At 36.4% G+C, this 22,443-nt stretch overlaps 1 protein-coding gene across 1 annotated transcript in view; it reads right to left on the reverse strand.

Moving 5' to 3' along the window:
* DIAPH2 (diaphanous-related formin 2) overlaps nt 1-22,443 on the reverse strand; it is a 914,924-nt gene that overhangs the window by 462,302 nt on the left and 430,179 nt on the right. The window contains exon 18 of the mRNA XM_012650030.1: nt 5,476-5,577. Coding sequence (XP_012505484.1) covers nt 5,476-5,577 — 102 coding nt within the window. The remainder of the gene's footprint in view (nt 1-5,475; nt 5,578-22,443) is intronic.

Below are 22,443 nucleotides of genomic sequence, written 5' to 3' on the forward strand. Positions count from 1 at the left end.
TGCCTTTGTATATTTGTGTAAAAAAAGAAAAAGCTTTTAAATGTGCTGTCAGCAATATCACATAATCTGTGCTTTCCATTATAAAGATGTTTATGTACAAGGCTATCTCGACATCTTTTTGTCAGATTATAGCTTTAGAATGTTTTTAATTGAAAAATATGGGTAATTTTGAAGTCAGAAAAACAAAGTACCGATTACTAAGAGAACTAATTATTGCCTTCTTTTTCTCAGAAGATGTGTTAGTTTAATAGATACACACAGTATGGGTCTCTATCCCCAGTGCAAGACAAGTGGGAATTTCCATAGCTCTGAGGTTTGAGAACAGCTGAGCTACAAACACACTGGGAAGAGTCTAAAAGCTCCTGCTGGGGGTTCTAACTGCCAGAGCTTTCAAAGATCTATGCTTTTTTTCCAGTAAAGGTACAGCACATAATTACAACGATGCACCAAATTCAATTCTGTGGGAGGCAGGTTGGAGGACAAGTCAGTGGGAAGCTATGCAGCCAATCTACCCCCCTAAAGAAGAGGAGTATTGATCACAGAAGGGGTGGGAACTAGCTTATCCCTCTTACCAGGAGATATGCATCTAGACAGAGGAAAGGTCCCTGGGTTTTTATTTCTTTTTTTCCTCTCTCTTTTTTTATTTCCAAATGACTGCATGTGATTATAAGCAAGCCCAAGGAAGTGGCTGCTAAAAAAACCCAAAGGGTTAGAGAAAGCTTAGCAGCCTAGTCACTGCCTCAGATAAGCTTATCTCTTTCACAATCTCCCTCAGTTTTGCCAGTGTATTGTTTTGTTTTGTTTCTTTTGAGACAGAGTCTCATTCTGTTGCCCTGGCTAGAGTGCAGTGGCATTATCATAGCTCACTGCAACCTCAAGCTCCTGGGCTCACCCAATCCTCCTGCCTCAGCCTCCCGAGTAACTGGGACTACACGTGCGTGCCACCATACCCGGCTAACTTCTTCTTTTTAGTAGAGATTGGGTCTTGCTCTTGCTCAGGCTGGTCTTGAACTCCTAACCTCAAGTGATCTCCCATCTCAGCCTCCCAGAGTGATAGGATTACAGGCATGCCATTTTTGTTTATTATTATTTTAATGAGTCTTGCAGGAGTAATCTTACTTGTGGCACGGGTCTACTCCTAACTAGTGAGATTTTGTTCTTATCATTTAGGAAGTTAAATAATAATGGAAACTCTATAGGGCACTGGCCAGGGTTAGAGGAATAAAATCAGGAAATATTAATAGTGTTTATTGTTTAGGAAGGCAAGGAAAAATTTCAAAAAGGAGCTTAAATTCTTCAATGTTATCAAGTGCCATATGGGTACAGAATAAGACAGGACTGAAAAGAGTCCACTTGATTTTGTATTGATGCTAACACATTCAACAAGTATTTGTTAAGTACATATCATGTGAATAAAATCAACATGATTCATCCACTTACAGAACTTGGAATCTAGTTGGGGTTATAAACAGTCAATAGATAACTTCACAAACATTTAATTAAAAACCATGATAATTTCTAGAAAGGAAAAGAAAATAAGTACCCTGAGAGAGTTTAACAGGGAGACTTATTTTTAATTGATACATAAGTGAAGGCATCACTGGGAAAGCAAAATTTACCCTGCTACTCGAAGAATAAGCAGGAGAGAGAGGTGGGAAGGGAATGTGAGTAAAGCAGCAGCATGTGCAATGGTCCTGGAAAATAACATTCAACATGGTGAGGCATAATGAGCAAGAGGCCAAGCAGCAGGAGATAAAGTAGGAGAGGTGAGCAGGTGCCAGACCAGACAATGCCCTGTAGGTCAAGGCAAAGAGTTGATGCTGTAGCTTTAGTGCTATAGAACACCACTGATATTTGAAACAGAGAAATAATACAATGCAATACAAATACACTCCAGAAATGTGAGTCTCAGGGCTGTGCCAAGACTGATTTGGAAAAGGGCAAAAGTATACGTGGGGAAAACAAGCTAAAAGTATATCGTAATGGTCAAAGAGAATGATGATTTTGGCTTGGACTGAGGTGGTTAGTGGTGTACAGATAAACAGAAGTGAGTAGATTTGATGTATATTTTAGATGTGATTGGGAGGTAATTAATGACCTGTCCTAAATCAATTTCAATGCATTATTTAAGGCAGAATCCTGATTGTTGGTTGAACAATGAATGAGAAGTAAGGAAGTAGAGAGCAAAAGATTAGTCCTTGAAAAAGCTGATGCTAGGAAACGGAGAGAGGGCAGTAGCTAGCAGAAATCTCAGGGTCAATGAAGGTATTTTATTCATCCACCCATCTATCCATTCCAGGCAGTGAGTGACTTAAGATTTTCTTTCTTTCTTTTTTGTTTTTTGAAGTGCATGGTAGAACGGAAATTGACAAATTGAGAAGCCACTAGAATAACCAACAGAAATAAAGCAGGCAAGAGATAACTATTGTCCTAAAGTAAGTGGGGGATAATAATGCCCAAAGCTGAGGTAGGAAAATTAGCATGTAGTAGAGCATCCCACACACCCCCCAGTAGAGCACACTGGTTGAAAGCACTGGCTTGGAATTCAGGTTGCCCAGGTTTGAATTCCGTATCTACTAGTTACTATGTAACCTTGGACGAGTTATCTAGCATTTCTTGGCCTGAATTTCCTCATTTAATATGGAGCCAATAACAGGGCCAATGCCATAGGGTTACTATGAGGAACACATAAGATGGTGTGAGTAAAAATACTTCACACAGAATCTGACACAGGAAGTCCTCAATTTATTTTTGTTTCTATTGATAATAATAGCAACAACAATGATATCAGTAATAATAGTTGGGCATCTCTCTTTCTGAGGCCTGATTTGACAGAGAATGGGTTAATAAAAGATATGGCTAGGGATAACATTGTGGGTACAAGAGACATTGGAGGTTCTGAAGTGCTTTCCTTTTTCTCTGGCAAATGAGAGGTTAGGTTGTTTGTGATAAGTGAAAAGAATGGGGAGGAGACAGATAGAAGAGTGGGTAAGATATGGCATGGCCACTACGGAAAAATGAAAGGCCCCTGAATGGGAACAAATGAAATAACTGCTGAAACAGCACTGAGAATCCCATTGAGGTAAAAGCTAAAATGTCGTAAAGACACCAATTCACTCAGTTCACCAAAGGGAACAGGAAGAAAGAAAGCCAGAGAGTTAGAGGCACAACGTGAATGCTAAGAAGTTTGGGTTTTATTCTGTAAATTCACGGAGATACCAGAGGTTTCTGATATAGAAATCATAGGGAAATACAGACTTTTAAGAAGAATACATTAGTAGTGCCAATGGGAGAAGACAGCAGAGGCAAGGATTCTCTCTAGTCTGGAGCCTCTCTCATTAGTGCAGATGATTCTGTGTATTTCCGAAGTTGTCCTCACTGTAGGCTATTGACGTATGTTTTAGGGTTAAAAAGTGTTTGGGTATATTCACACAGAAGTGAATTTAATTTCAGCATACACCTAGAGAAATACATTTTAGAAAAATTTTTACAGGCCTAAAATATACTATTGTTTAATCTCAAGCCCATACTTAGCTTTAATAATTGTCCTGTAATTAAATTCAATACACATTTATTTACTGTGCATTTTATATAAGATATCGTTCTAAGCACTGCAAAGGACGCATGTTAAAAAGACGAAGGTATACCATTATTCCAAAAATATTTCTGTGATAGGAGTTTGGATAATCTTTATTTGGCAAATCCTGATTGATGCTGCCTTAGGTAATTTACATGGTGTAAACTACTTTCTAATGTCCTTGACATTTTTCCCCCCACAGACATGTAGCTAAGGATGGTGAGAGTAAATGAGAGGACCAGGTTACTTCATGTACACACAGCCCCAGAATTATTTATGGTTATGTGCATAAACAAGAAATCTCTTCCATTTTCTATTTTGCTTTTAGTTCAGAAGGTATATTGCTTTTTATGTCCCCAAACTTCATTTCCTCAGTGTGGTACCAAGGATATTCCTCAAGCAGGACTTGCTTGGCAAACTAATACATCTTCCAAGATAAACTGCATTCAGAAAAAGAAATGGCTTCAGAGAAATTGTGTGGTGTACCTACTGTAAAACTCATAACCATCATGACACAGCTGAATTCTCAGAGGGTATATAGCCTTGCTTCAATTATAATATGAATCCAAGCAGCTTAGGTTTCACGCATGGACTTTGGTCTAGAAAATTTTATTATTTAATATTATACTAAATTGCTGCTAGTTAACATCTAACCAATTCAGCTGATTAATTTTCCTTGTCCAAAAATAAGAAAAATACCTTCTGCAGTACCTTTATATGCTCTATCTGATCCCAAATATACATTCCTGATTTTCTTTGCAAGGATTTGACAGAATCCTTCTACATCAGTATAGGCAATGAGATGTCTTAAAATCAACAAACTCCAAAGATGGGCAAGCGGTTCAAAAGAAACATACTTAGTCCCATATATCACAGTTTGACGTTAAATAGGATTTTTAAATTGCAAAGTACCAAATTAGATCAATTCTAATATATTATATTTAAAAAGCTATAAAATATTTTGGATGAAGCAGACAGTGTTTGACTATTAGGTCAAATGGTAATTATAAAATTCTTAGTATCCAAATGGAAAATGTTCATGGAGCCAGGGTAAAGCTGGCAACCATAATGGAACTATTTATTCACACAGCAAGCAAACCTGCATTAAATACTTACGTAAAAAATAGCTTTTTCTCCAAGAAATTAAATAAATCATGATATCCTCTTTCCTGTCGAATTTTTTTTTTTTTTTGCCAACTATTTGAATAGCAGATTTGGGGAATACTTTAAATATATAACTATATTTTTAATACATAATTTATACCTGGTCATCTTTGCACCCCTTAAAATGATGGGGGTAAGAAAAAATTATTCATGGCAATAATAATTTAACCACACAATGATTTAACCACATGATATATATTTCTATGATTTCCTCCCCAGCTAAAACAGCACATTTCAAGCTTTCAATCAGTTCATGACAGTCTATAGGAAATCTGAAAATCCTTGTGCTTTTTCTGACATATTATATGCCACAGAAAAGAATCTCTAGCATTTTGCTATGTATCTAGTTATTACCCTTTTATTTCAGCCTAATTTTGGGGGGGCCAAATTCTAACACCAATATCTAAAGGAAAGAAAACATAGCCAATACCATACTGTATACAATTTTGCATATACCAGCAGAGTAAAACAATCAGCACTGTTATAGAGATGATTCCATGAGATATCTTCCGCTATTTTGTGAATGTAAAAATTAATTTCATTTTTTTAATACCATGACAAATAATGAGTAAAAAAGTATTTTTTTCCTGAGAACCTACATCATATTAAACTATGTAGCTATACAGTAACAACAACAACAACAAAATTTCAACAATTGAAATGTCTCTCTTTTCACCGTTTTTGAAAGGATTACCTCCCAGCTGAGTTTACGGACCTTTGTGCTCGATACATACCACAACTCCAAACTGTTCCGGCTCACAGAGATCATCATATTCACTTTTAAGCTGTGCTAATTCATTGAGTACCTTCTGCTCAGGAAGATGTTTTACAAGGTTCTAAAAAGAAGTAAAAGTGTAAAAGTTTAGTGTTTTATTATTAGGATTTTTACACAGACATTAACAATTATAAAAGTGATTAACTAGGATAGTAAATTTCTAATTGTAGGTCTTTTACAATACCAGTGTATCCTCCCCTCCCCTCCAAAAACTGACCTAAAAATGAACTACAATGAAAGGTGAATAAAATGTATAAACTTCTTTGGTATCTATGTAATATAGTACATAAATGTTGAATAAAAAGATAATATAGGAGTAAATGGCATTCCAAAACTGAGTAAACTTCTGGACCTTAAACACATACCATAATTGTTAAAGTTTATTTCCTGTCACAATAATTAGTCAGTTAAACTGAAAACACAAAAATATTATGTAAAATAAATCCATGAACAACAATTACTAGAAAAGAAAATATGAACTCTACTACTTATAACTTTTCAAAACTTGGCACCATCTTCAATCTTATAAACCATACCTGGACTGTACAAAAATCTCTCATTATTTATAATGTCCATATTTAAGCATACAATGCATGCCTATTTTTAATGGAGAATCAAACAAAAGTAATGAAGTCTGATACATGCTCAAGTTAGATGTATGTTATGAACTGAATGTCTGTGTCCTTCCAAAATTTACATTTTGAAATCCAATCATCAATGTGATGGTCTTTAACAGTGGGGCCTTTGGGAAGTAATTAGGTCATGAGGGTGGAGCCCTCATGAATGGGATTAGTGCCCTCTTAAGAAGAGGCCGGAGAGCTAGTTTTCTCTCCTTTCACCATAACAGTGTATAATGACAAGTCAGCAGCCTACAACCTGGAAGAGGCCCCTTACCAGAACCTGACTATGCTGGCATCCTGAACTTGTACTTCCAGTTCCCAAGATAGTGAGGAATAAATTTGTTGATTATAAGCTTCCCATGCTCTGGTACCTTGTTACACCAGCCTGAAGTAAGACAAGGCCTAAGAGTATCAAAATTGATGAATTTATCTCAACCTAGTTCATACTGGACTTTGGTACAGTTTTAATTATCATCACATTAGCCTGCAACTAACATTTTGGGAACTCATATGGGATTTCAATAGACATATGAATAGGAGGAAAGCAGAAAACAAAGATTAAAGAAAGTAGGTTGGCACAAAATGGCAGAGAAGAAAGCTCCATGATTGGTCTCTCTATCAAATCAACCACTGAGCTAGAAAGATTGATTGGAATAAACTATTTCAGAACTCTGGAATCTGACTGGACACTTAACAACAACAAGGGAGTACTTGATGAAGGGAGATACTGCTATTTTCTAGTAAGAGAATATAGTGCAGGCCAGGCGCGGTGGCTCAGGCTTGTAATCCTAGCACTCTGGGAGGCGGAGGCGGGTGGATCGCTCAAGGTCAGGAGTTCGAGACCAGTCTGACCAAGAGTGAGACCCCGTCTCTACTAAAAAAAAAATAGAAAGAAATTATCTGGACAACTAAAAATATATATATAGAAAAAATTAGCCGGGCATGGTGGCGCATGCCTGTAGTCCCAGCTACTCGGGAGGCTGAGGCAGGAGGATCTCTTGAGCCCAGGAGTTTGAGGTTGCTGTGAGCTAGGCTCACGCCACGGCACTCTAGCCCGGGCAACAGAGCAAGACTCTGTCTCAAAAAACAAACAAAAAAAAGAGAATACAGTGCATGAAAGAGTCCCGGGAAGGGCAGGTTGATGTCAGGATAGGCAGTGTGGATCTTGTTCTCCAAAAATTTGGGGTTGTGCATTTTGGTTGGTTTGGCAGTTCAACAAGTGATTAGTGCAGATGTTTGTCTTGGTTTCAACACTCTTGGGTTATAGCAGCGAATGGCATCTAACAGAAGATTTAAATAGACAAAATACTTCCTCACCCACCTTTTTGGAGTTCAATATATAAGAAAATCTGTCAAGTCACTGGCTGACAGCACAGATAACAAAACACAACTTGAATGACCACATACAACACAAAATACATTATTTTGCAAAAATTGTTTGGAAAAGTCATCAATGGATGGCCACAGCCAACAACAGATGAAAATCAGTGATCTATGAGGAGTAGCAGAATCAGATTTATAGAGTTATTACATTATAATACTCAGAATCTCCAGTTCTCAATAACAGATTACAAAGATACAAATAAACAGGAACATAGGGCTCATGCAAAGAAAAAAAAAGAATTTGGAAGACACCAGTCCTGAAGAAGCCCAGACAATCAAAAATATTAAATCAGCTATCTTAAATATGTCCAATAAGTGAATAATGGACAAATAACTAAAGGAAATTAGGAAAATAATGTATGAACAGAGTGAGCATATCAATAAAGAGATAGAAATTATAAAAAAGAACAAAACTAAAATTAGAGAAATGAAAAGTATAATAATTGAAATGGAAAATTCACTGGAGGGGTTCAATAGCATATTTGAGCAGGTAAAAGAAAAGATCATTGAACCTGAAGATAAAGAAACTGAAATGATTTAGTCCGAGTTGCAGAAAGAAAAAAGAATGAAGAAAAATGAAACGAGGCTGAGGGACCTCATAAAGCATACCATAATGTTTATCATGGCATTCCCAGAAAAAGAAAAGAGAGAAAAAGGGACAGGAAAAAATTTGAAGAAGTAATGGGTGAAACTTCCTAAATCTGATTTAAAACATGCATATGCATATCCAAGAAGCTCATCAACTCTGAGCAGGATAAACTCAAAGGGATCTACTCTGAGACATATTATAATCAAATTGTCAAAACCCCAAAACAAGTAGAGAATTTTTCAAGCAGCAAGAGACAAGCCACTTGTCACATACAAGGGATTTTCAATAAGATTAATATCTGACTTCCCAACAGAAATCATGGGTAGTGGTATAGGTAGTTGCATAACATACATAAAGTTCTGAAAAAAAAATTGTCAAACAAGAATTCTATATTGAGCAAAGCTATCCTCCTTCAACAACAAAGGAGAAATTAGAACATTTCCAAATTGAAAGCAAAAACACGCACAAAAAAAAACCAAGATAACTTATCACTAGTAAACCTGTCCTGCAAGAAATGGTAAAGGGATTCCTACGGGCCAAAATAAAAAGATACTAAACAATAACTCAAAGATAACATAAGAAATAAGAACAAGTGTAAAGAAGGTCATTAAATATGAAATGTCCAATTTCAAATCAAAAGTTTAGTTTATTGTATCTCAAACAAGAAGCAGTTCAATTAATCAAAGATAGTTTATGTGCCTAAACTATCAACACAGTTTTGCCATCTTAACGGTAGCTTGTTTATGCCAGCAGCGAAGAAGTCTAGAGAGCAAGTGGCGATCAAATTGCCAAAGGCGTTTTCCACAGCTTGCTGAGAATTGGATATTTTTCCTTGCAAGAAGTGAGTCATTTCTTTAAATATAAATGGATTAAACACTCCAATAAAAATGGGCTTTCTAAATCCACTGGCAGAATGGATTAAAAAATGATCCATCTATATGCAGTCTATAAGAGACTCACTTTAGATACAAAGATACAAAGGGGTTGAAAACAAAAGGATGAAAAAGGATATTCCATATAAATAGTAATCAAAAGAGAGCTGGTGTCACTATGTTTTTGTCAAACAAAATAGACTTTAAGTCAAAAAAAGTAACAAGAGACAAAGAAGAGGTAACCTTTATATACTGAAAAGAGGTTTAACCCATCCAGGAGGTATGATGATTATAAACATACCTAAGAACAGAACATCAAAATTGAAGGAAAAATGGACAGAATTGAAGGCAGAAATATAGAATTCCACTATAATAGAGAATTTAATACCCTACTATAGATAATAATAGAACTGGAATGAAAATTATTAAGTAAAGAGAAATTGAGCAACAGTATATTCCAATGAGACCTAACAGACATATACAAAGTATTTCACCCAACAACGGCAAAATGTATATTCTTCTCAAGTATACATAGAACATTCTCCAGGACAGATAATATGTCAGGCCACAAAAAACATCATAATATATCTTAAGCAAGTGAAATCATACAAAGTATCTTTTGTGATTGCAATGGAATGAAACTGGAAAGAAATAACAGAAGAAAAAGTAGAAAATCCTCAATTATCCAGAAATCAATCAACATACTCTTAAACAACCAATGGGTCAAAGAAGGAATCACAAGAGAAATCAGAAAACACCTTGAGATGAATGAAAACAAAAGCACAACAAACTGAAATTTATGGAATACAGTGAAAGCAGTACTCAGAGGGAAAATGATAGATTAACTGCCCACATTAAAGAAAAAGAAAGATCTCAAATAAATAACCTAACTGTACATTTTAAAGAATTAGAAAAAGAGGAACAAACTAAACCCAAAGCTAACAGTAGGAAGGAAATAATAAAGATTGGATATAAATAAAATAGAAAATTTAAAACCAACAGAGAAAAATCAACAAAATCACAAGTTGGTTCTTGAAAAGAAAAAAAAATTAACAAACTTTCAGCTAGATTGACTAATGAAAAAGAGAGAAAACTCTAATAGCTAAAATCAGAAATAAAAGTAAGAACATTACTACTGATTTTACAGAAATAAAAAAGATTATAAGAGAATACTATGAATAATTATACATCAAAAAAATGGACAACTGAGAAGAAATGGACTAATTCTTAGAAACACACAAACTACTTAAATAGACTCAAGAAGAAATAGAAAGTCTGAGTAGACCTATAATAAGTAGGGAGATTGGATCAGTAATCAAAATCCTCCAAACAAAGAAAAGCCCAGGGCCCAGTGGCTTCACTGGTGAATTCTACAAAACACTTAAAGAAGAATTAATACGAATCCTTCTCAACTATTCCAAAAAATGAAAAGGAGGGAATGGTTCCCAACTCATTCTATGAAGCCAGCATTACCCTAATAAGAAGGTTGGTCAAAGACACTGCAAAAAAAGAAAACTACAGGCCAATATCCCTTATGAACACAGATGTAAAATTTCTCAAAAAATACTAGCAAACGGAATTTAAGCAGCATAATAAAACGATTATATACCATGACTAAGTGGGATTTATCCCCAGAATGTAAGTGTGGTTCAATATATAAAAGCAATATATAATATATAAAAAATAATGTAATATACCATATTAATAGAATGAAGAATAAAACCACATGATCGTTTTGATATAAAAAAAGCATTTTACACAAATAAAATACCATTTCATGAGAAAAACTCTATAAACTAGGAACAGAAGGAAGCTTTGTCAACATGATAAAGGTCATATATGAAAAACCCACAGCTAACATCATACTCAATGGTGAAAGACTGAAAGCTTATCTACTAAGATAAACCAAGATAAGGATGCCTGCTTTCACCATTTATATCCATCATAGTTTTGGAAGTTGTAAAATCAGAGAAATTAGGCAGAAAAAGAAATTAAAGCCATCCAAATTGGAAAAGAAGAAGTAAAATTATTTCTGTTCACAAATGACATGATCTTATATGTAGAAAGAACTAAATAATCCACAAAAAAACCTGTTAGAGCTAATAAATGAATTCGAAAGTTGCAGGATACACAATCAACACACAAAAATCAGTTACATTGCTGTGCACTAGCAATGAACATCTACAAAGGAGATTAAGAAAACAATTCCATTTACAATAGCATCAAAATAGCACCCACAATAAAATACAACTTCATATTTACTAGAATGGCTGCTTCCAAAAAAAAAAAAAAATGGAAAATAGCAAGTGTTGGTGAGTATGTGGAAAAATAAGAACACTTGTGCACTGCTGCAGAGAATGTAAAATGGTGCAGCCACCGTGGAAAACAGTTTGGTGGTTCTTCAGAAATTAAACATAAAATTGCCACATCACCCCACGTCTCACCCCTAATATGATGGTCATGTGTCAGCTTGTCTGGGCCAAGAGATTCCCAGATTAAACATTATTTCTGATGTGTCTACGAGGGTGTTTCAGGATGAGATTAGCATTTGAATTGGTAGACTCTGTGACCAAGGATTGATTCCTCCCTCCCCCAGTGGTTGAGTGCCTAAACAGAATAAAAAGGTGGAGAAGGAGAAATTCACCCCTTTTGTTTCTTGCCTGTGTGCTTGACCTGGGAGGTTGATCTTTTCTTTTCTTGTCCTTGGACTGGAATTTATACCATTGGCTACCCTAGTTCTCAGGCCTTTAGACTCAGGACTTAGAATGGAATTACACCACTTCCTGGGTCCCTAGCTCACAAATGGTAGACCATGAGACTTCTCAGTCTCCATAATGGAGTGAGCCAATTCCTCACAATAAATCAATCTATCAATCTCTCTGTCTATATATACATACACACACACACATACACATACATACGTATGTGCGTTTGGTTCTGTTTCTCTAGAGAACCGTAATACACCTAGGTATGCTAACAAAAAGAACGAAAAACGGAGACTCAAACAGACATTGTATACAAATGTTCACAGCATCATTATTCAATATCCAGAAGGTGGAAACAACCTACTTGTCTATCAACAGATGCACTGATAAAATGTGATATGTACATACAATGGAATCTTATTCAGTCACAAAAGAATGAGGTTTTGACACATGCTAAAATATAGATAAACCTTGAAAATATTTTGCTTAGTGAAATAAGATAGACACAGAATATTGTATGATTCCACTTACATGAGCTATCTAGAGCAGGCAAATTTTTAGAGACAGAAAGTAGAATAGAGGTTACCAGGAGCTGGGGAAAGGAGAGTATGGGGAGTTATTGCTTAACGGGTATAGAATTTCCGTTTGGGATGATGACAAAGTTCTGGGAATAGTGGTGATGGTTGCACAACAACATAAGTGTACTTAAAGCCGCTTAATTATACACTTAAAAGTATGTAATTTGGTAAACTGTATGTTACATATTTTTCCACAATAAAAAATAAGTAGGGTAGGCAACATATAGCATAAGTCCCATGGTAAACAAATGTATCATATCACACTGTAAGTGCCCTTCTGTTATCCCCATTTATCTTTTCTCTTTTGCCTTTCCATTAAGCTCTAGGCCTGCAATGGCACCCATGGTCTAATTAATGAAACCAAGTTTTAAGATATTGTGCCCTTTGACTTAAAAGGAATGCAAATATGGATATAACTACATATACGTATACTGAAATGAAATCAAGGACATCCATTATTTTGCTTCATTAATATCATTTTTCCTTAGAAAATGAAAAGGTAAGTAAATACCAAGATATTACTTCCATTTTTTTCCAGAATTTTTTTTTTTTTTTTTGAGACAGAGTCTCACTGTGTTGCCCAGGCTAGAGTGCCGTGGCGTCATCCTAGCTCACAGCAACCTCAAACTCCTGGGCTCAAGCGATCCTCCTGCCTCAGCCTCCCGAGTAGCTGGGACTACAGGCACGCGCCACCATGCCCGGCTAATTTTTTTTCTATATATTTTTAGTTGTCCAATTAATTTCTTTCTATTTTTAGTAGAGATGGGGTCTCGCTCTTGCTCAGGCTGGTCTCGAACTCCTGAGCTCAAACAATCCGCCCGCCTCAGCCTCCCAGAGAGCTAGGATTACAGGCATGAGCCACCACGCCCGGCCTCCAGAATATTTTTGATGCATGGAAATTACTCAATTTTTTAAAAAAAATTCTATCATTAATTATTTTTCCATTAAGGCATCCTTGATTTTTTATGAAGTATGTTATTAAGAAAAACAAAGACTCAGTTTGGTAACTTGAATAATTTTCACCACAGTGAAACTAAATTAGAAAAGATTAAGAACATTATTAAAATTATTTAAAAATCAATTCCATATATTTAAAACTCCCCCTCTCAATCTTAAGTTTTAACTGTGAAAATAAGTATTATGGAATGAATCAAGCCTAAAATAGAATTTTAGCTTGGAATGTGAAACTTTTGTTGTTATTTTATTTCTCTTCTAGCTATAGGTAACCTGTTAACTCATCTTCAGAATGTAGACTCCTCAGTGCGAGGTGACATATCTTTTCTTTCTCTGTTCAGCTATATGAAATATTTAACACATTCAGTGGCCTTGGATGTATTGTGACTTTGGATACCGTTTCATGAGTGAGTTATAAGCTTATATAACCGCCACTGCTTAGTGAGTTCTCTTTGAAAATCAGGGTAGGAATAAAACTCACTCTCTCAAATGTGTGGCAGATTCAAACTATTATAGCACATATGGCTTTAATGAGTCAATTACCTGTAGGACCCCAGGTCATCAAAGCCAATGCCTAAAGATACCTGATTTGTGGACATTCATATGTATGAAACACTGTAAACAAAGATGTAGTATAAGACAGGACAATAATCTCTTTGCATGCCCATAAATTCCTAAATAAAAGAGGAAGGCGGATAAGACACAGAGGAGAGAGAGATGTAGCAGTATTCATTTGCCTCTACTCTCCACTTATCTAAAGCATATCAAAAAAGAAAATGGAAGAAATGTACGGGTTCAAGGCACAGCTTGAGACTGATGCAAACAGTCCTAGGAATCAGCCTGATGTCTGTTCGTGTGGTAGGCTAAGAGGCCTCTTGGGAGAAAAATCTCCTAAAGGAAGGAAAGCCAGTAGCAAGCAGACAGGCTGAGCCCGGTAAGAAAGCATTCAATTTGAAAAGGGGTGGGGTGATTCTGAGGGCAGCATATTTGTTTCTTGGATGTGTTTCCAGGCCCAACCTACTCACCCTCAGCATGCTCAGATGTCTGAGTGCTATGGAAAGGAGAGCTGTATGAAGAGCGCTGCTTTGGTACCCCTCTAATCGAGTATATTTAAAAGGAGAGAGGGGAAGAAAGACATGTTTCCATACTTTGCCACAGAACACCCATGCCCTTGGCTTCTAGAGAGCTTCAGTACACCACTAGCTGTGTCCCATGGGAAACTCTTCCCCTCTCCCCACACACAGTTGTCCCTAGGGGAGTGGTTCAACACAGGAAACCAGGAAAATCACCTGCAGCTGCTACATGGAAGCTGACAAAATTCATTTGAGGAATGTGTAAGCTATTCCCTGAAACTCTCAGAAACATATAATGTAGGGGCTTTTGAAGAGAGTTAGGGTCCTGCAACAGCAGCTAGGAGCAAGAACAAGAAAAATATAGGTGAACTGATGTGGATCAGGCCCATGCTGTAAAATTCATATTGCCCAAGGACTCAGTACTTTAAAAAATTAAAATAACTTTTGAATTGAGTGCTTCATGGACACTACAACTACTTCTGTTCTGTAAACAAACTGCAAAGGTGAGTTGATAGTTGAGACACCCTCTACACTCGAGACAAGTGAAAAGCTGTTCACAGTAGTAGAGGCTAGAAACGATAAATTTTTAAATCCAACAGAGTTGGACAAACTATCAGTTGATAGGCAAATATCCTGGAAACTTTCAAGGCACTGGCCCTTCCATGTCTCCCTCCCCCTGCTTCTGCTTCCTACAGAGCATCTTTTTTTCCCAAATATTTCAGGATTTGTGTTTAAAAGATCAATTCTGGGTCAGTATAAAAGTTTCATCCTAGAAAATGTCAATGAGCCGAAGCTCATGAAGAAAACAACAAAGGAGAAAGCAGTAACTATGTCACCAATTGAGCAGGTTTTTCTTCATCTTTTACGCATCACAAATTCACTTTCTGATGACTGTCAGTGTTATCTGAAGCAATTTCTCCTAACACACCACAGGCTTTTAACTACTTTTTACGTTTCTGCAATTACTCTATAATATTTCCAAAACTTTATTTCCTTTAAATGTTAATTGCACACTTGAAGGTTAGTTAAGTAAAGGTATCGAACCATAATGCCCTTTCCTTCTTGCAAAAACATAACCTTTCTTTTTTGTCTTATATCTCATTAAGTCACTTTAGTAGTAGGAGAGCCTACTTAGGTTCATTCTGATTAAAGCTACCATTTTCCACATAAATGTATTGGGGCCAATATTTCTCTTTTAAAAATGTTATTACATATTATATATGTGAAATATATAATATGTAACAGTATTATTTTAACTCATATTGACAAATGTATATATTTTAATACAGATAAGAAACGTTTCCCTCAAAGTCTTGGCTAAATCTCTATCATCTTACCACACTCCTCCCTCATTTTGCTTGCTCAGAAAACTCGTTTCCTTAACTTTGATAATTTGATATGCCATGTTTTTCAACAGTTTCTTATGGTATATGGTTTAAATCAGTGTGTGTGTATGTGTACATTTAATGTTCATCTGTTCTTGTTCTTCTCTTTCAGTTTCGTGGCAAACACTTTGATGCCAGGTCCTGGTTCTATACTTACTTTGGGTTACATCCATCTAGTCAGCCAATACATACTGGCTGCCTACTCTGTGCTTGCCACCACTATAGCCACTGGAGATTCTGCCCTCATCAAGATTACAGGTCCAAAAGGGTGTGCATGCTCTGTTTATCCAGTAGAACCACAATCAACCTATGACTGACAGTAATTTGTATTCCATTTGATCCAAAATACATTGCCTGTCAAGTGGTGATGGTACAATCCTCAACTTTTGATTTAAAATTCCTAACATTTCTTTAAGTCTTAAATTAGACTCCAAGGGTCAACATACTAAAGTATGTTAAAATGCTAATGAACTGGTCAAAAGCATTCAAGGGGAGCTTTTTGAGTATTCTACATGGAGCCACTACTTTCAAAAAACATTGGTTGATAAAAGAATACACAAGCATAGGAAACCTGATGAGAAAATTCCTGATCTTGGAATAACAATTGTGTCTTACAAATAGGCAGGCTTTTATAGGTTTCCTACCTACTGAATCTTTAATTTGGCCCAGGTAGGGAAACTTTTCTTCAAGAAATTATTCAAAAGTCTGAGACTTAATACAGATTATATTCAGTGCCATAGAAGGTTCATCCACTCTCTCAGGATCAATATCACCACAGTGCTAATAATGTCAAATGAACATCTCTATCCCTGACTACTCTTACTCATCCTCAAGCTCCATGTTTCTGACATTCCCACCCAGATGGCGCATCATTAACTCAAGTTGGACAGATGTAAAGAAGAACTCATCCACATTCTGACCACTAATCCCTGGCCATTATCAGCTTCTCCTAATGGCCCCATTCTGCCAACAGGACTGGCATCCTCTACATCTTCTAGGCTTTTAAACTGGCAATTAGCTTTCAGTTACAAGTTCTGACAACTCTTTCTAGTGAAATCTCTTTCAAGTTCAACCCTTCCTTTACATTCCACAGCCAAAAATCTGGGCTAGGGAAATCACATGGTATCTAAACATTTCCTAATTTAAGTTCAATTAAATTCTTTAAAGGGTTCTAGCTCTGTACTAAGTGGATTAGTGAAGATCACAGATATATTTACAACTCCCATAATCATAAAAGGAAAAATTGTGAGTACTTTGTACATAAAAAATTCAACTGCCATTAATGTCATGATTCTATTTGCAGAAGAAATGCATTGCTTTCTAAATAATTTATGATTTCCAATTAATCTAAAAGATAATTATGAAAAGTATTCCTTTGATGCTAATTATCTTTTGTTTATGTCCTACTTTATACTCTAAAACAAAAATTGTAAACGATATTAAACCTAAAAGGTGATTTTAAGCATAAAAAAATAGAACATATAGAACAAATTACTCACTAAGGGAATGGAATAGCGTATGAGGTGTGTGCATCCATGTCTAAATATAATATATTCTTCCTAAGTATAATACAAATGGTATATCCACATTATTAATATTCTTTTACAAATTACATATCTTTCATGTATTTTAAATTAACATAGTTCAAACATAAAATACATTCTAGAGGCCAAAATGATATTCTCAGATATATAACAGATCTTTAATAGACAAAATAGGTTGACAGATGTACAATATGCTGTTTATACTACACTTTAATCAGAGATCACATTATCATGGCCATGGCAAACTGCCACAAACCAATGCAAGGATTCATTACTATAAAATATTACACGTAGGTGCTTCCAAAGCTGAATGCTACTCCAACATTCAAGACCCCTATCTAGGATAACTGTAGAGTTTGAAGATTGTTAACAGTTTATAAGCCTTGAAATAAGAATGATGCAAGGCCTATTATGTGGATTACTCTGAAGGACCATCTGAAAATTTCATCCAACTATGCAAGAAATATATGCTAATGCTACACCCAATTATTTCACTTTTTTAATTGTAGTTTAGTTTAGTTTTATTTTTTTGAGTCAGGGTCTCACTTCATTTCCCAGGCATGAGGGCAGTGGCATGATCACAGGTCACTACAACCTCAAACTCCTGGGCTCAAGCAGTCCTCCTGCATCAACCTCCCAAAGTGCTAGGATTACAGGTGTGAGCCACCACGCCCAGCCTTTAATTTCACTTTTAGAAGTCAGTGTTTCTCTTCTATGATTTTTGTTTGGGTATATAAAACGGTGCAATTCTACGTAGACTGTGAAAAGTAGCATACTAATAGAATGTCCATATAGTTAAATGCAACATGGTACGTGAGAATGTCATCATTTCTATGCAGATCCAAAGACAGAAACACTTCATTGTCTAGGAAGACAATCAACACACAAACACACACACACACACATACACACACAAGTTTGCTTCCATTCTGAAAATCTTTATAGTATTAATTAAATCGTTCCAATTAGTTTAAAAGATTTGTAATAGAAACTGCCAAACATGATGATTGGTTATCATTAAGTTTTTACTTCTTAGTATTCATTTAAGTACTAGTTACAGATGCCTGCAGCCTAAACAAATGTAAAAATATAGTTATCCCTTAGATTACAGAAACACATAATGAAAATGGAGCATCCATAATACCCTGTACATTTTGATACATCAGGTGTCAACTGACACATTTTCTTTTTTTTTTTTTTTGAGACAGAGTCTCACTGTGTTGCCCGGGCTAGAGTGCCGTGGCGTCAGCCTAGCTCACAGCAACCTCAAACTCCTGGGCTCAAGCGATCCTTCTGCCTCAGCCTCCAGAGTAGCTGGGACTACAGGCATGCGCCACCGTGCCCGGCTGATTTTTTCTATGTATTTTTAGTTGTCCGATTAATTTCTTTCTATTTTTAGTAGAGACGGGGTCTCGCTCTTGCTCAGGCTGGTTTCAAACTCCTGAGCTCAAACAATCCGCCAGCCTCGGCCTCCCAGAGAGCTAGGATTACAGGCGTGAGCCACCGCGCCTGGCCACATTTTCTTTTTAACTAAACAGAAACAATACTTGTCATCCGCAGAGTTTTAAATACACTAGCCTGAACATGATAGCAGATTAGCAGTACCTAATGTTTCTGCCCACTGCCCAGTAAGAGTTATAGAGATACCTTAGAAAAAACTTCTGCTTCTAGCACCATAGCTGACTAGTTACCCTGAGGGACTGTCAATTTACAGAACACCTAAAATGCAGAATAAGATTCTTTAAAAATACCGTTAGACGAAAAGCTAAGCTGGCAAGAAATTAAGAAAATATTCTCGTTACCCACTTTCCCACTTCCCCAAGGGAAAAAAATAAAAAGGAAAGCATTAATCCAGAGACACAACCAAACATTGAAGGCCAAGACTGCCCTAAGAACATCTACCAATCTCTAGAGGTCCAGAGCTTTTAGCTAAAATGGGCCTCCAACATAGGATAGTACGCAAACACTGGACCTTCCACAAGATGAGAGAGCAAATTAAGTTCCCTATGTAAAAGCACCCCAAAAGATATATCCCCAGGAAAGCAGTTACCCTGGAGAAAACACAAAGCCCACTGCAGAGGAAAACAGTAAAGAATCTTGACTCCTTTTGCTTTGACTCTGGGAATGGAGGTCACGGTATTCTCTGCTGGAAACTTCTAACCACAAGGCAGCCCCCATGCATACTTTAGGTCAGAATTTAAGCTACCTAGTTGTCAAAAAATATGCTGAGAATTTAAAGTGATTATTCTTTGGTAGTGCAACCAGATACCTGGCAATAATCCATGCAAATTTCAAAGAAGGAAAATACCTTTAAACTCCAGATTCGAAGTATTTTCACATATTATACAAGGTGTTTTCACATATTACACAAGGCGGGCTTGGAAAATGTGAATCACCTGCTGTGATGAACGCATAATTTAAGTAGGACTCTTGGCATTTTCTTTTAAATTCAGCTTTCATTTTGTTGGCAGTTTCGGAGTCTTTTGCTATCTCGTCATTGAGTCTTTCCTCCTTTTCAAAGAAGCTCTCCAGCAATGTTTGTTTTTTACTCATTTTGCTAGGGTTAGCTTGTGGGCTTACCAAAACTGTGACTGAGACAAGTGCGCAGTGTGGGAAAGAGGCGCAGACGGAAGTGGTAAATAAAATAATGGGCGGGCCAAGCATGGACTAAAGAAGTGTAAGATTCTAACTTAAATCCTGCCCCCAGATGCAGCTGTACAATTGAAGTACATCAACTCACCTGCCACTATAAAGCCTGCCACCAGATGCAGCTTTAAAATTGAAGTAAGATGCTCACTTGCCACTTGTCACTCACTGATAGAGTTTTGGGATGAGTCTATAAGCAATTGATTTATTATGGTCTCTGTGCAGTCAAACCTCTCTGCTAATGATAATCTGTATTTGCAGCCGCTCCCCAGCTCTGCGTCACTGCCTCAGCTCCACCTCAGATCATCAGGCATTAGATTCTCATAAGGAGCCACAACCTAGATCCCTCGCATGCGTGGTTTACAGTAGGGTTTGTGCTCCTGTGAGAATCTAACACCGCTGATCTCATAGGAGGTGGAGCTTATGCAGCGATGCAAATGATGGGGAGTGGCTGTAAATACAGATGAAGCTTCACTTGCTCACCTGACGCTCACCTCCTGCTGTGTGGTCCAGTCCATGGCCCAGGGGTTGGGGACAGCAGATCTAGATAATGATACATCACATTTGCAACATATACAAATACTCCTCAGTCTGCCTTTCCTCTGAAGGCTAAGTAATAACCCAAGGTTTAAATTCATCTATTTCAAACCTGTTTTGTTTTTTATTTGTAAAATTTTTTTCATGGCTACACATATGACTAGTTTATTGAAGATAGAAAATCTAAAAATTATTATCAGCCTAGCAATGAACTATTTAAATCAATCTCGTTTGGGGCATATTTTGATGCATTTTTTTGGTTGAAAAATATTAATCAGCTTATTTCATTATAATGTTAAAACATTTGGGGAAAGAATGTTTTCAGACAAGTTTTTGAATAATGAAAGAACATAAACAAAACAAATATTACAAAATTATCCTCAAGTCAATAATTATGTTATATATGAAATACAGCAAATAATAAATGCCTGGTATTTCCTAAATTTTGAAGTACAAATGTTCGGATGAAAAACAGAAAACAATGGAGAGAGGATCAATAGTGAATTTTTTTAATGCAAAATTTAAATGACTTCCCTTTCTAAAAATAGTCCTTTCAATAGAAGCCAAACCGTTTTTACTTTTATTTATGTTATAGTGAGAAAAAGACTTGGAATTATCTTCCTCCTGGTGTACAAACAGTTTGCATCCAAACAAATGGCTGTGTTCTGTAAGTTTGTTTGCAAATCTGAATATATTTTCTCAGAAATGTAAGGAGAGGGACCTGGAGGCCGAGGAGCTGCTGTTTTGTTTTTTAAGGAAAAATAAGTTTTGGCTTCTTGTGGACCCTTTCTAAATATCCTATATATTTTGACTTGGAGAATTGCCAATTGAGTTTTAAAAGAATGAGATAAGAGACAATTAGATGATCCTGAGCAACTCTTACGCTTGGACATTCATTTGTACCACAAACTCAGAGAAGCTAATCAAACAGAAATTGATGAAATCTTACAACAAATTACAAATCTAGTTTTGTTTGAAATATTTCTCCCTTGAAGCAATATTCAAATTATCTATGAAAATAACCCATCAAAATGTATTCGGCCTGGGGCACTGAGTTTCTAACAGACATAAAGCCAATAACAGTCTTCCCTGCAATCCTCAAAAATTGATTGTTTTCCCACCTAGCAATATGTGTTCATGTTTACTTATAAACATTCATTGAGTAACCTCTATCAGCACTCTACCATCAGCTGCAAAGCAATGGGATAGATCACAGGTAGAAAGAATCTGGAATACATGCCAATGTCAAATTTCACACATAAAAAAGATTATAAATTAACATATAAGACAGTATATCAATATATGGTGACCAAATATGTTTGTTATCCCATGACTGGTTTTATATTGGTCAAGAAGAGTTTATCTTGGCTTTACTTCAGATGTAGTCCCACTCTAAAGCAGTCGCATAGACTGCTCACTCTGTTATCAACTAGTCACCCATCCCCTGAAAGCCTGCTCTCTTGATGACAGTTGACCTGTTGACTCTTCTGAGAAGATCTGGGAATAATGGGCATAAAATCAGATAAGAGGAGTCCATATGTTCAGGATCTAAGAAAAATGCATGGTAAACATTGCCAAGCTCCTCTTTAAGTAAACTCAGTCCTTCTCTAGACCTGTGATACCTTCTGTCCAAATAGTATACCTTCACATTATAAGCATCCTATTTAGCACCTGCTGTCTTTATATTACTTTAAATGTTCTTCACGGATTTAGGGCACCCAATGACAAATGCATCCCTATCTGGGATGCTACTCATCACCAACAAAAAAATGTCTTCATCTGGAAGTAGCCATGCTTTTGTTTTTAAAATTGTATACAACATGGAATTTACATAAACTGAACTTAGCAGCTGTTCCCTTTGGATCTAGTGTGCCAAAGATATTGACTGCATGAATTTAGGCTAATGAAAACCACCAATATCCCCTTGGCTGAACCAACACCCCTACCCCACAGGCAGTTGAGGCTCAGGGAAACTGTGTAGATGAGGAGAGGTTTCACCTCTCAATACATAACAAATGGGCAAGCGAAATGAACAGAAATT

The sequence above is a fragment of the Propithecus coquereli genome, unplaced genomic scaffold, assembly GCF_000956105.1.
Source record: "Propithecus coquereli isolate 6110/MARCELLA unplaced genomic scaffold, Pcoq_1.0 Scaffold31, whole genome shotgun sequence".
NCBI lineage: Eukaryota > Metazoa > Chordata > Mammalia > Primates > Indriidae > Propithecus > Propithecus coquereli.